The sequence below is a fragment of the Neomonachus schauinslandi genome, chromosome 7 (genome assembly GCF_002201575.2).
Source record: "Neomonachus schauinslandi chromosome 7, ASM220157v2, whole genome shotgun sequence".
NCBI lineage: Eukaryota > Metazoa > Chordata > Mammalia > Carnivora > Phocidae > Neomonachus > Neomonachus schauinslandi.
In genome coordinates this window covers 70937649-70952330 of record NC_058409.1, presented here as the reverse complement: position 1 = coordinate 70952330, position 14682 = coordinate 70937649, and the positions used below count along the sequence as shown (strand labels likewise).

The window sequence follows — 14682 nt, the reverse complement described above, 5'->3', positions numbered from 1 at the left end:
AAAAGATAGTGGTTTAAAGAAACTTATATGCTTTATTTTGTATTTTAAGTTACTAATTTAAATTTCATTGAGGTGGTTAAGTAATGCCAAGTGTATGTGCATGTAGTGTATTTTCTTTTAAACTAACAATGAGTGTTTTTCAAAGGATCCCTGCACTTGGAATTTTGACAGTCAGTTAAGGCTTGTGTGGAGGTGCTCTGTCTTTGTAACAGAGAAGTTTCTGGTGCGTCCAGGACTTCAGGAATTTTTGATTCCTCTGATATAAATAAGAGAAGTCTTAGGCATCTGGAGCCTATTTGAATGTGATCAGATGGGTCACATGAGGGGATAGGAAATCATAAAAGTGGTTCACTGCTCTTGACCTAGCTGGTGGCCTAGCCTCTGTAGTTGAGAAGCAGTTCACCCTGGTCCATTTAAATTCAACTTCTTTTCCCTCAGTATCCCTCATTTGCTAGGTTTTTTACTGATGCTTTGCTAAACCTTTGTTATGTAGCAGATATAGATAGCCATTGTATTTCGGGATGTTCATGTTATGTTACGTAAAGGTAGAGATTTTAAATTTAGGTCTGTTCTTTTTTTTTTTTTTAATGCAGATATTTCCATAAAGAATTCAGGGAAGAATTTATATTTGGCTCTGAATTATTCTTCATGTATATTGTTTTGGCAATTTATTCTTATTGTATCTCTAATTTATTATTTATCACCCTTAACAAGAAGAAAAAAATGAAGTAATATGGTTGTCTTCATTCAAATGTCCTTAATTTTGTCAGCTCTGAAGAACATAGATAATCTTGGTGTGTCTGGTGGCAGTCTTCATCAGAAGAATCTTTGTCTCCGTTTGAAAGCAGAGGCTTTGATTAAACTCTCAGATTATGAATCTTCAGTGGAAGCAATTTGTACTCTTGATCAGGTAGTCTTACCAGGTTTTTCCCTTCAACTTTATTTTTTCCAGTCAACCAGGCATCAACCACTCTCTCCTTATAAGTATTTACTTTTAAACAGATTTTGCATTAGAGATATGAATTCACCACATCTGCATTTTCTAAATCATTCACGCACGTGGAAACTACTACTGAAGTTATTTGTTTGCCTTTTGGTTAAGTACTTACAATGTTCTTCATATGATGCAATTTCTTTCTTTAGTCTTGTTCTTATTCTCCTTTTCTCTTTTTGCCCCCTTGGGCTATTACTACTTGATTATTATTAATTTGGGATTCTAAATTTTTTCCTTCAATAAAGAGTTCATAGATTATTGATAAGAGCAATGAAGGACACAGTAGCTTCATAGTAGACAGTATTGTTTATTTGTTTTTCAGTTTAATAAAACAGAAGGAGATTGATATTTAAGAAGGAATCCTGTTTCTTAATGTTTTTGGTTCAAGCAATTTGAAAATCCCTGGCAAAAAACTAGTAAATTATGAATTATAACAACATGGTGCTTTTACAGATTTTTGTCAGATAAAGGCCATTTTTTTTATCTAAAATTAAAATTGTATCACTCAGTTTATTGTGGGGTTTTGAATTTTTAAAATATCATTGTATATTTCAAAGGGCTTTGCATTTCATAATATTTCATTAAAATTAGAACAGTTGTCAGCATCCTTCAAGAACTAATATCTTAATTTCTTATTTTCTACTTGCCTTCTACCAGTAATGTATTTTGTGTGAATGCTTTGAGGAGGTCTTTCCAATCTTTGTTTTTTTATTCACACACACACACAAAAAGAAAAGTTTCTTAGAGAGCTGATGAAGTCCAGGTCTGAAACAGAAAATGTATAAGATGAGCCCAGGACATTTTAGAATGCTAGAAAGCAAGGAAACTATCAAAGCCTACTAGAATTATATTAGAAAGGCTTAGGAACTACCATGGATTGATTGTCATGGCTAAAGGGGAGTTTGAGCACCAGTAACTACAGTGGACAGAAAGATATCAAATATGTTTAAGTTTAAATTCATGTATTCAAGATGATACAAAAAAAAAAAAAATCAATGAAACATCCTCAATAAAAAACTCTTTGGAGGATGCTAAGAAACCATTTGGAAACATTCATAGTATTTATCCTGCCTTTCCTTTATGAACTGTTCCTCAGAATAATCAAATAGATAATAAGAGGAGGAAAATTTTTTTTTGTTGAAGTGTTCCATCAATAAGGAAAGAAGGAATATAGAATTAGAAAATCACCATTTTGCAATCCATAATGAATTAATAGATCTAGGCATTGAAGATCAGTGATTGCTAACATCACCCAGAACAAAGAACTGTACATAACCAAGTGCATGGACACGTGAAATATTCCTGCCAAAGCATCAAACCTGAATCATATTAAGTGTTGAAGGCTAACTACTAATTTACAGAAGATACAGGGGACCAAAGGACATGTCAGGACCATGAGAATACATTCAGTAAAATCCAGACTGTGAGAAATGTGACAAGTGGCCCATATTTTTCAACAATTAAATTGTAAGGGAGGGAAAAAGAATGGAAGGGAGCCCTATAGATTGAAGGAGACTTAAGAGACATCAGCCTCTTGAAATATATGTACTTTATTTGGATTTTGATTAAAACAAATAAATTCTTAAAATATTTTCTGAGCCAACTGAGAAATTTGAACACTTGCTAATTTTTTGATGATACTAAGGATGTATTGTTGGTTTTGTCTAGGTGTTTGTAGTGATAGTACAATTATATAAAAATGAACTTTTTAGATATATATGCTAAAGTATCAGATGAAAAGATATAATATCTAGGATAATCTAAGCAGGAGTATAGTGAAATGAGTAGAGAGGTATGGATGAGAAAAGATTGATTTTGAATTAATAATTTAGAAGCTGGATAATGAGTACATGTGGGATTATTGTACTGTTCTCTAATTTTTTGAAATGTTTTTGAAATTTTCTCTAATAAAAAGATTACAAAGAATGAATGTGTTCATAGTGATAAAAATCAGGACCTGTATGTCTTTACTCTGCTCTTCTATGGTCATTCCTTAATTAAAGCAAACATTGCTGCTCTGTGTTGAAAGAGACTTAATTTCTTTACAATTATTTTCTAGGTTTCTGATGCAAATAATATCCCAGGACTTTTGGTTCTTAAAAGCTTGGCCTATCTGAACAAAGGCTCATTAGATGAAGCTTCAAAGGTTGGTTTTTTTTCATTCAAACTGAGAATTTTTTGGTGGGGGAGGGGCAGAAGGAGAGGAGAGAGAATCTCAAGCAGGCCCACTCCCAACACAGAGCCTGACGTGGGGCTCCATCTCACAACCTTGAGGTCATGCCCTGAGCAAGAGTCAGATGCTTAAATAACTGAGCCACCTAGGTTCCCCAAATTGGGAATTTTTTCAAGCTACAAGGGGCTTAATTTGGATAAAGAATTGACAGATATCTACTTTATAGATTATGGAAGACCTTCTTTCTTCTTACCCTGACCTAGCTGAAGTTCATGCCCTGGAGGCTTTGATTCATTTTACCAAAAAGGACTATCTACAAGCAGAGAAATGGTAAGGATATGTTTAGATTGCTTATAGGTCTAGTTATATCTTAGTTTATTATGTTTCTCAAAAATTCAAAATGAGTAGGTTTGATAAAGATCTGTTTTGTATAAATTTGATCTGTGTAAGCGTTAGTATTTTTAAGAAATGTTTAACATGTAGCACAGTACCTGTAAGAAAATTCCATAATGGGTATGAAATTTAACTAGCTGATCGTAATGGTCAGTGAGTAGGTACAATGTTTGATGTGTCCTCCTAAATGCTTAGCACATTGGTAAAGCTAAAAGGCCATTGTGCTTTTATAAGCTCCTCTTCAAATAGTATTTTTTTCTCATTATAATCTAAATTCTAAAGTAATAACTTACATCTGATTTAGCATCTTTGAATCACTCAAACTTTGTCCCAACTAGGAGTTTCCTACATTGTGTGTGTGTGTGTGTGTGTGTTCTGTGTATCTTTTTACTTCCCTTTTGTGACTTAGTTTTCAGAGAGCTCTTGAGAAAGATGCTGAAGTTGCTGAATATCATTACCAACTTGGGTTAACATATTGGTTCATGGATGAAGAAACAAGAAAAGATAAAACAAAGGCTCTTACCCACTTCCTAAAGGTAAAACAAATGCTACTATTCAATTCTTAGTTGAAATGGATTTGTAATAAAATCATAAATCAGATAAGTTAGGCACTTAAAATTACTGTTTTCTGAATTGTTTTTTCTTTTTTTTTTTAATTTATTTTAAAGAGAGAGTGAGAGCATGATTGGGAGGGACAGAGGGAGAGGGAGAGAGAGAATTTAAGCAGGCTTCATGCTCAGTGCGGAGCCTGACGCGGGGCTCCGTCTCACAACCATGAGATCTTGACCTGAGCCGAAACCAGGAGTCGGACGCTTAACCGACTATGCCACCTAGGCACCCCTGAACTGTTTTTTGTTTTTGTTTTTGTTTTAACTGGATTTTTTATGGTGTTTCATCTCTTACACATTAGGTTTTGTGAGAATGTTATGTAGATTTTCAAGGAAAAAATAAAAAATGTAGAAGTTACTTATTTCAGAAACACACATTATAGAAGATGAGACATAATTATCTCTGGAGAAAAATATTGTTTTTAGGTAATTTCCACTGTAATATGGGCATATATAATTCTAGATGTTTAATTTCTTATATTTTATTTTATTTATTTAAAGATTTTATTTATTTATTTGACAGAGAGAGAGAGAGAGAGCACAAGTAGGCAGACCGACAGGCAGAGGGAGAGGGAGAAGCGGCTCGATCCCAGGACCCTGGGATCATGACCTGAGCCGAAGGCAGAGGCTTAACGACTGAGCCACCTAGGCACCCTGAATTTCTTGTATTTTAGATGTTAAAGATCTAAAAGTCTTACCTGCTTATCTTGATGCATAAAAGAAGGTTAATGTAATAATAACTCTAATTTCGCATTTCTTTTTAACAAAGAAATAATATTTTTACACTTGTTTGCATTCTATAAGCAGTGACATCCAGCTTTCCTATTGCTTTAAATCTTACATTAAGGGATGTGTTGGCATATTTTTGTATGTTTAACAAAAGTGTTCTATTTTTCTTTTAACCTGTGTATTTATCTTCTGTGTTTTTAAAAAGAACCTCACAGACAAACTTTAATATTGTGTTACTGTCAATCTTTATTTCAAAGGCTGCCAGACTGGATACATACATGGGCAAAGTTTTCTGCTATTTAGGTCATTACTACAGAGATGTGGTAGGAGATAAAAACAGAGCCCGTGGCTGTTACAGGAAAGCTTTTGAATTAGATGATACTGATGCTGAATCTGGAGCTGCGGCAGTTGACTTAAGTGTGGAGCTTGAAGAGATGGTATGTCCAGTAACTTAAACACTTTTGCCTTTTTATCCTGGGCATAGAAACAGAAATATTTTTATATGTGTGTCCTTGAAAGTTTTTATTTTTTATTTTTCTTTGTAGATGCAATAGAAGTATTTTTGCCACTGTTTATGGAGTAAATTTTCTTTTCATTGGCAGACATTACATTACTCATCACTTACTTTTAAAACCGTAGTTGAATATATAACAGTGTAAGTTTAAAAATTAGGAAATGGTAAATGAAAATACATTTGGGTACTTTACATAGGTGTTGTGTATTTTTATGATATTTGAGATGTCTAATATTAGTCTTTTATTAATTTCAGGAAACTGCCTTAGCTACCCTAACAACAGTAACTCAAAAGGCAGGTGCTGGAACGGCAAAATGGGCCTGGCTTAGGCGAGGACTATACTATTTGAAAGCTGGTCAGCATTCTCAAGCTGTGGCTGAGTAAGACACCTTTAAATAAATATATTTAAACTATTAGCATATTGGTTCCTTAAATTAAACTCTATTTATACCCAAAGTGGACTTTACAAGTTACCTCATTCCAGGTTATATTTTGAGAGAAGAAATAGCAAAATTTATTTATAGTTGATTGGTTCTTATCTGCAAGGCACTGAAATTGCAAAAATGAATTAAATGATGTCCAGTTGTTAAGGAGTTGGCCATTCTAATGAAGTGAAATCTTCCTAGTGTTATGCATATAATAGGTTCTGAAACTTAAGGAATGTTAAAAAGCTGAGGCTGATACCTTTGTTGTTCTCCCAGTGGCATGCTTTGTTTTGGGGCAGGAGATACATTTGCCAGCTTCATGTGATGTGGTGCAGCTCCTTTTTAGTTATTTGGTTTGAACTATTCTTAAGAATAAATGAAATAGGGGATCCTGACTGGCTCAGTTGGTGGAGCATGCGACTCTTGATCTCAAGGTTGTGAGCTTAAGCCCCATGTTGGGCACAGAGCTTACTTTTAAAAAAAAGAATACATAAAATATATTTAATAATAATAAACACATAATAATAATAAGATAAGTGAAGGGGATTAAGTGGTACAGACTTCCCATTGTAAAATAAATAAGTCCACAGGGATGAAAAGTACAGCGTACGGAATATAGTCAATCATGTTGTAATAACTTTGGTAACAGGTGGTAACTACACTTAACAACTACACTTATCATGGTGACCATTTCATAGTGTCTGTAAATTTCAAATCAGTATGTTATACACCTGAAACTAATATAATATTTTATGTCAGCTGTACTTTTTAAACTGTACCAGTTTAAAAAAATGAAAAACAAAGACTTGTGTTTACAAGGAAGTGTAACAGAGCCTTGGCATTTCCTAGTAATGAGAATATAGCATCTCTCTATCAATTTAATTAAGCTTTTTTTTTTAAAGATTTTATTTATTTGAGAGAGAGAGAGTGAGCAAGAGAGAGCACGAGCAGGGGGAGGGGCAGAGGGAGAAACACACTCCCCACTGAGCAGGGAGCCCGAAGCGGGACTTGATCCCAGGACTCTGGGATCATGACATGAGCCGAAGGCAGACACTCAACCAACTGAGCCACCCAGGCGTCCCTCAGTTTAATTAAGTTTATAAGACCTCAGCCTGTATATAAAGTTTTTTGGTTATACTATGAGAGATAAATTTCATTTATTACTACAGTCACACTGAAAACTTAAAATGAATACTTAAATGTGAATGATCACAATTAATTATAAGCCTTGTATATTTTCTTTATAGACAGGAAAAGAAAGTACCTTTTTTCTGAACCTAACAAATTGTTGTAGCAGTTATTTTTTCCCTCTAATTTGTGAAAACATTAATAAATATATATATGTATATATTTGAATGGAGAAAAAGTTTCTGATTTAGGTCAATATCTAGAATACTGTGATATTTCTGTTTTGGTGGAAGGATCAGTGGGGGATTATTAATTGTCATGAGGCATATGGAGATATATACCTATTTTGGTGGGAAACTGGAATTCTTCCAGATAGTCAAGGAAAAGAATTCTGGCCAGCGCTTGTTTGAAAAATATTTTGTTCTTATTCATTCCAAAATTGTAATAAAGTTTTTTAGTATTAAAATATTCAAGTTATATAAAATATATTCAGGTTGTAAAAGGAACAGGTATATCTGCTTTATTTATTTTTTTTAAGATTTATTTGAAAGAGAGAGAGTGCATGAGGGGAGTGGGGAGGGGCAGAGAGAGAGAGAATCTGAAGCAGACTTCCAGCTGAGTGTGGAGCCCAAGACAGAGCTCAATTCCACAACCCCAAGATCATAACCTGAGCCAAAATCAAGAGTTGTCACTCAACCGACTGAGCCACCCAGGTGCCCCTTATACTTGTTTTAAATAGCACTTTCGTAAATAGAAGAACTATGGATATATGTGATTCAGTTGAATTATTTATTTTATATTTTCATTTCAGATGTGGAAGTAGTTCTTTTACTTTCAGTTCTCTTACTATTTACTGAAATTTTAGTTTACAGGCAGCATTAAGAGCAGACCCAAAGGACTTCAATTGTTGGGAGTCATTAGGAGAGGCATACTTAAGCAGAGGTGGCTATACAACAGCCTTGAAATCCTTCACAAAAGCCAGTGAGCTGAACCCAGAATCCACATACAGTGTGTTTAAGGTTGCAGCAATACAGCAAATCCTAGGCAAATATAAGGAGGCGATAGCTCAATACCAGCTGATCATTAAAAAGAAAGAAGACTATGTGCCGGCTTTAAAAGGTAATTTTTTAATACCTCCTTGATTTTTGTGACAATGGAGTATAAAATCCTTGAGTAAACTTCCTAAATGTATTTCATAACCTAAAAAGGACTTCTTTAGTCAACAGCAAGTGTCTTCTTTCATGGACCTCTTATAGTATGACTTGTTATATAGATTTGAATATAGAAAGAGCAGATCTTGTTTTCTAACAATAAATAAATAGTAATATGATAAATATTTAACTTTTAGAACAAATAGCATGATAGCTAAAAAATGGATCTCTAAAACAAGAGTTTCCCTGCTCTTATATTTTAATACTTAATTCACTATAGCTTCAGAATATCTCAATACCTTTTAATTACTTTTTAACTTACAGATTTTTTTTCATTTTTTGAACGTTAGGGACAACTTACATTGTTTTGTAATACCTAAATCAATTTTAGTTTCTCCGTATATACCTACTCCTTAACAAAAGATTTTTGGTAATATAAAGTAAAACACCACCATCCATATATAATCTAAATTTTATATGATTATATCTAACCATTTTAAAAAACCTGGAGCCCACTATATGTCCTTTACTCCATTTCTTTTTCTTTTTTAAGTGAAACAATTGGGGTTTAAGTCAGAAATAGTATATGTTGTAAGTGATACATAACTTAGGTCTTGGAAACTTTTTAAATTTTGTAAAACTTTCCTCAAGAGAAGAATTCACATTTATTAAATCTTTAGGAAATTGCTATTTCATTTAATTTTTACAGTGTAGTTTGCTATCCAGTTTTGAATATAAAAAGATCAAATCTTGTTTCACAATAGTTAATAAATAGTAATATGAAGGAGAGAAGCATTTAGTAGCATTTTCAAAGCTGAGGTTTTGAATTAAGTAACTTGCCCAAAGTCAAGGAAATTCTTTTCCATAGATTTTTATCACTTTTAGTACATATTTACTCCAACAGAACCCTGCCATTTGAATTCCATACTAAATGTATGCCAGACCATACTTAAAGATAATTTTTATACAATACTACTGAGTTTTGTTTTCTGGAAAGTGGCTTTAATATCACATCACTACGTTTTTATCAACTTTATTCTAAATGTTTCTTGTGTGTGTTTTAATAACTATAAACTTAACCTGATTTTAGGTTTGGGTGAATGCCATCTCATGATGGCAAAAGCGGCTCTAGTCGATTATCTTGATGGGAAAGCTGTAGACTACATAGAAAAAGCACTGGAATATTTTACTTGGTTAGTATTATTCTTATTATTCATTGTGTTTATTATCTTAGAATTATAATAAAGCTGAGGTTAGAAAATCTTTATGTATTTATTCTGTTAGATAAAGCAATCATTTTTCAGAATATCAAACATAAAGATACTAGCCAATGAATTCGATAATATACATATTGTATTAATTTTGCATTGGGGAACAGATACAATTTCTTGCACGTAGCAGCTGACATGCTAGATGCATGGGGAAGGGTGGGAAGGAAGAAGCAGTCTGTCAGGGGAGTGGCAGCTTGGATACAATGTATCAGTGTTACATTCCCTAGTAAGGGCCTGTTTTAGGTATATTGGTAGGGCTGAAGATGAGGGGAAATGAGCAATCTCATTGTTCCTGGAGGAGAATCTGTGCAGGAAAAAAAGTGATGTCTAATACTAAGGGAATCAGAAAAATTTGAGTAAATCTGGCATTTTATAGAACTGTAATTTCACTAGCGAAATAGAAGTGTTATTTGTTAGATGATTTTTAAAAGTCTGTTACACATACATTTGAATTTTTTTTTTCTTATACATCTTTCTTGTGCTCCCTTTCCTTTCTTTTCCTACTTGCCTTCTCTTCTGGTTCCTGTTGATTTGGTTGCTCCAGAATTGATTTTCTTTGAGTGTGAACCAAATATGAAAAGAAAACCTTAGCCTCTTCTCTCCCACAGATTTTTATTGCTACTTTTCAAGTCTTACATAATATAGATCTTTCCAAATAGGAGAAGGTATCGTGAAGAGGGCATGCTTCGTTTGAACTAGTATTTAAGAGTAAATGTGAACCTTTCAGTGATGATACTTGAGGTACAAACACAGCCTTTCTGACAATGGGAAATTTTGTTCTGGGTAGCATGTAGCATTCACAGCCAACTAAATGGAGGTCTATAAAACTTTTTAAGTGATAATCTCCAAATTTATGTTTACTTCTAGACTTAAAAGTTCATATTACCACAATTCTTATGTAAGGGTGATTAGAAGTTATTTCATTTTATAGATATTTTATTTTTTATTGAACTTTAAAGGAAATAAGAATTTAGGCTGTTGAAATTGCCTGTTTCTCTTTTTTCCTCCCTCTGTTTTCTTCTTTCATGCTGTCAATTTTATTTTATTTTTTATTTTTAGGTATTTTTATTTATTTTATTTTACCTTTTTTCACTACAAGTATACTCTTTAATTCCCCTCCCCCCCCCAATCTCCCCATTCCCCTACCCACCACCCCTCTGGTAACCATCAGTTTGTTCTCTATAGTTAATAGTCTGTTTCTTGGTTTGTGCCTTTTTTTTTCCTTTGCTTGTTTGTTTTGTTTCTTATATTTCACATATGAGTAAGATCATATGTTATTTGCCTTTCTCTGACTGACTTATTTCACTTAGCATTATACTCTCTATCATGTTGTCAATTTTAGAAATTATGCTAAGATATTTAGGCAGAGGAACTACAAACAGTGTTTTCCTTCCTCCTGATCCTCACAGTGGGCTTTCAGTGATGACTGCCATAATTAATCTTATTTCTCAGGAAGATATTGGAAAATGATTTTTGGCTGGACTCTTTTAGTAGAAAAGGCTATGAGAAATGTTCCATCTGCTTGTCCATCTGCCAGTAACATAGCTGATTATTGAGACTTGGCTTAAGTGAAATTGTCGTGTTTTATTTATAAGATCTTGAGAAGAGAAAACTGAAGAGAAATGGATAGCTGAGATTTTTCTCATTCTAAAAGAAGTGACCTTTATCACCATAATTGAAAATTTAATTACTCTTTTAAGCTTGTGCATGCAGTTTTATTTGCTTCAATAAATATGGATTTTCACATTTTCATATTTAGCTTTTAGGTAATCTTGGTCTCAGAATAAAAATCCTTTGGACCACCAAATATATTTAATATATTATACATTTACCAGTCTTTTTTATTTGACTGAAGATCAACAAGCCAAAACGTGAGTTTAGAATAATTAACTGTGAGAGAGTTACTGACTTGACTACTTTGGTTATTGTTTAAAAAGACAAATACAGAGAGCATAGTTAAAAAAAAGTTCAGTCTTAATGGTGAATTGGTCCTGGAAAATTTATTGACATATTGATTATATGATTTCTGCTACTTCTAACAAAAATGATGAAGAGTACCAAAGAGATGTTTGCAAAATTTCTGGCATTTAAAATAACCAGTTTTCCTTCCCTCCCTTCCTTTCTTCTTCCTAATAGGGAGATGATAAGATGTTACCCATTTAGAAAGAATTTAGTAAAGCATTCACTGCACTTAACCAAGGAAGTAATTTGTAATTAAGATTGTAATGAGAGAGATAAATTTCCTATTGTTTGGAAAAAATTATAAGAATCACACTATTTTTTTAGGGCTCTGCAGCGCCAAGCTGATGTGTCTTGCCTTTGGAAGCTAGTTGGGGATGCTTGTACCAGTCTGTATGCTGTCTCACCATCTAAAGTGAACGTTAAGGTTTTAGGAATCCTTCTAGGTCAGAAAGAAGGAAAACAAGTATTAAAGAAGAATGAGCTTCTCCATCTTGGAGGAAGGTAATTTACAAAGATTGCTAGTTAATGACATTCATTTTGAATTAGGACATTTTAACAAAACGTTACATTTATTTTTATATTTCCATAGGTGTTATGGTCGTGCGTTAAAACTGATGTCTACATCTAATACATGGTGTGATCTTGGAATTAATTATTATCGCCAAGCACAACATCTAGCAGAAACAGGCAACAATACAAATGATCTTAAAGAGTTGTTGGAGAAATCTTTACATGTATGGTTTTGAGAAATTTTTTATAAACTTTTTAAAAAACTAAGTGCTTTTCTGATAGATGTTTTTGATAAAGTAGATACTATCGTGTTTTCACATAAAACCACATTTATCTTGATATAAATGCTGATGTTCCAAGATATAAAAATTAATCTAATTTTACTTTTCAGTGTCTGAAAAAGGCAGTGAGACTTGACAGTAAAAATCACTTATACTGGAATGCTCTTGGTGTGGTTTCATGTCACAATGGTAAGAACTGAGTAACACTTCAATATTTTTAGAAGATTGTTTTAGGTAATAAAGTTCAGTTTCATCAAATTCTGTATTTTTCAGGTATTGGAAATTACGCCCTTGCTCAACACTGTTTCATCAAGTCTATCCAATCGGAACAAATTGTGGGTATTCTTTGTATCTATCTATGATAAAGAACTTCAAAATTTAGTGTTAATAATTTTCTGAGACTGCCATTTAGGCGGGATCCTAATTGTATATGTATGTTTTTTAGAATGCTGTTGCATGGACCAACTTAGGAGTGTTATACCTTGCAAATGAAAACATTGAGGTAAATGTGTTGTCTGTTTTGTCACATTAAAAGTAAAAGCGTTCTTTATATATGACCTCTTTGTAATCACTCAGCTTCTTGTGGAGAATTACTTTGAATATTATTGTCTATTCTGTATGCCCTCCTGTATGCTAGATAATTGATGACATTTGGTTTATTACATATATGAATAGTGAATGTGTAAGATTTATTTTCCTTTCCACACAACAGAAGAGATTTTGGTTTTATAATTATGTTGGGTTTTCATTTAAAGATTAAAACAATTCTGTTATGAATTATTTGGGTGTTTTTCTTTTTATGTGTACATGTGTAAGAGGAGCCCAGTGTAGGCTTTGTTAGGGGTGGGGTGAGGAAGTCACGGGGATGATTAGTATTGTCTTGCAGCTTAAGTTTAATCTATGCTTGAGCGATTTCTATTGGACTTTAGTGGATATTAATTCCTTTAGATGCCACAATGTAATTTGTCATACTTGAACAGTTATATATTAGAGAATTGGAAATACAGTAATTGGAAAGTGTTTGTAGCATGTTTAGAAGTTTCCATAAATCTGTAGGTGATAGCACATCTGTACTATTTTGTGTTTCAGCTATTACATTGAATATCATCCTTTCAAAATAGCTTCAGTAATATTTTCAGGATAAATGAACTCACTGCAAAATTGCTTCAGAAGACTGTAAATAGAATGAAGGAGAATATTAATTTGGGACTTAAAATATGTGAAAATATTTTTAAAAATTTAAACAAAGCTAGGTATTAGTTAATAAGCTATGAATATAGTTTTATGAAAGCACAATTCAGTTGCCATTCATGAGCTTCCTTTTTCATAAGAACATTAAGACTGTTGGGCACCTGGGTGGCTCAGTCGTTAAGCGTCTGCCTTCGGCTCAGGTCATGATCCCGGGGTCCTGGGATCGAGGCCCGCATCGGGCTCCCTGCTCCACGGGAAGCCTGCTTCTCCCTCTCCCACTCCCCCGGCTTGTGTTCCCTCTCTCGCAATCTCTCTCTCTGTCAAATAAATAAATTAAAAAAATCTTTAAAAAAAAAAAGAACAATAAGACTGTTTTCTGTCACATGTAGATTACTGAGTAAACAGTATAAGGCAGCATATAACAGTGTTTGTAGCAGGAAAATAAGCACACAACTTAATGTGCCCAAGTGAGGTAGCTTTAAAGTTTCCTGACCGCTTAGCACAGATTTATATTGATCATTCTTTTTTTGCCCAGTAGCAGATACATGTCAAAGACCTCATTGTTTGTTAGTTTTTATCCTACCAGTTAAGCTTCAGGAGAGGGCAATAGATACTTCTGCCTGTGGCTAGCAAATGGATGGGTGATTGGTTAAAAGTTCTACAGACTATGAGGTGCATCTCTCTATTGTCCTTTCACTGGGGACCAGAACCCCTAAGCCTGTAGAGAGATCTGTTGTACCCACGAGTTTTTAGGACTATGTAGTTAAAACATGGTTTTAAACATTGCTAGTTGTGTTTAAACAATGAAGTTTTAGATTTATAAGTGTTTATATTGACAGGTATGACTTATCTTATTCTCTTATGCTTTTTACTTTAGTACTAAGTTAATAAAATGACATGTTATTTTTTTGACTTTTTTCCTAGCAAGCTCATGAAGCTTTCAAAATGGCTCAGTCTCTTGATCCGTCTTATTTAATGTGCTGGATTGGACAAGTAAGATATATATGTTTATTAATAATCCTAGGATATAAACAACCTATTAATATGTAAGGTGGTATAAGTAACCTATTAATACAAATAACAATGATAATAATGATAACAGGTAACATTTGAGGACTTCCTTTGTGCCAGTCACTGTGCTAGTCTCTTTGTATATATTATTTCAGTTAGTCTTTCATCTATCCTTTGAGATGGTGGTTGTTATTAAACTTTTCGTGGATGGGGAAATTGAAGTTTAGAGACCCTAAGTATTGTGCCCAAGGTCATACAACTTGTAATGATTAAGCTTTGATCTGGGGGGCTTTGAGCCCCATTAGTCTGACGTTAATGCTAAAAAAAAAAAAAAAAAAAAA

General features: G+C 33.4%; 1 protein-coding gene across 1 annotated transcript in view; it reads left to right on the top strand.

Moving 5' to 3' along the window:
- Positions 1-14682, top strand: part of TTC37 (tetratricopeptide repeat domain 37) — an 80319-nt gene that overhangs the window by 18981 nt on the left and 46656 nt on the right. The window contains exons 11-24 of the mRNA XM_044916665.1: positions 771-910; positions 3054-3140; positions 3394-3497; positions 3970-4096; positions 5155-5334; positions 5667-5791; positions 7830-8083; positions 9206-9308; positions 11673-11849; positions 11938-12082; positions 12250-12328; positions 12413-12474; positions 12585-12641; positions 14255-14323. Of these exons, the coding sequence (XP_044772600.1) occupies positions 771-910; positions 3054-3140; positions 3394-3497; positions 3970-4096; positions 5155-5334; positions 5667-5791; positions 7830-8083; positions 9206-9308; positions 11673-11849; positions 11938-12082; positions 12250-12328; positions 12413-12474; positions 12585-12641; positions 14255-14323 (1709 nt within the window). The remainder of the gene's footprint in view (positions 1-770; positions 911-3053; positions 3141-3393; positions 3498-3969; positions 4097-5154; positions 5335-5666; positions 5792-7829; positions 8084-9205; positions 9309-11672; positions 11850-11937; positions 12083-12249; positions 12329-12412; positions 12475-12584; positions 12642-14254; positions 14324-14682) is intronic.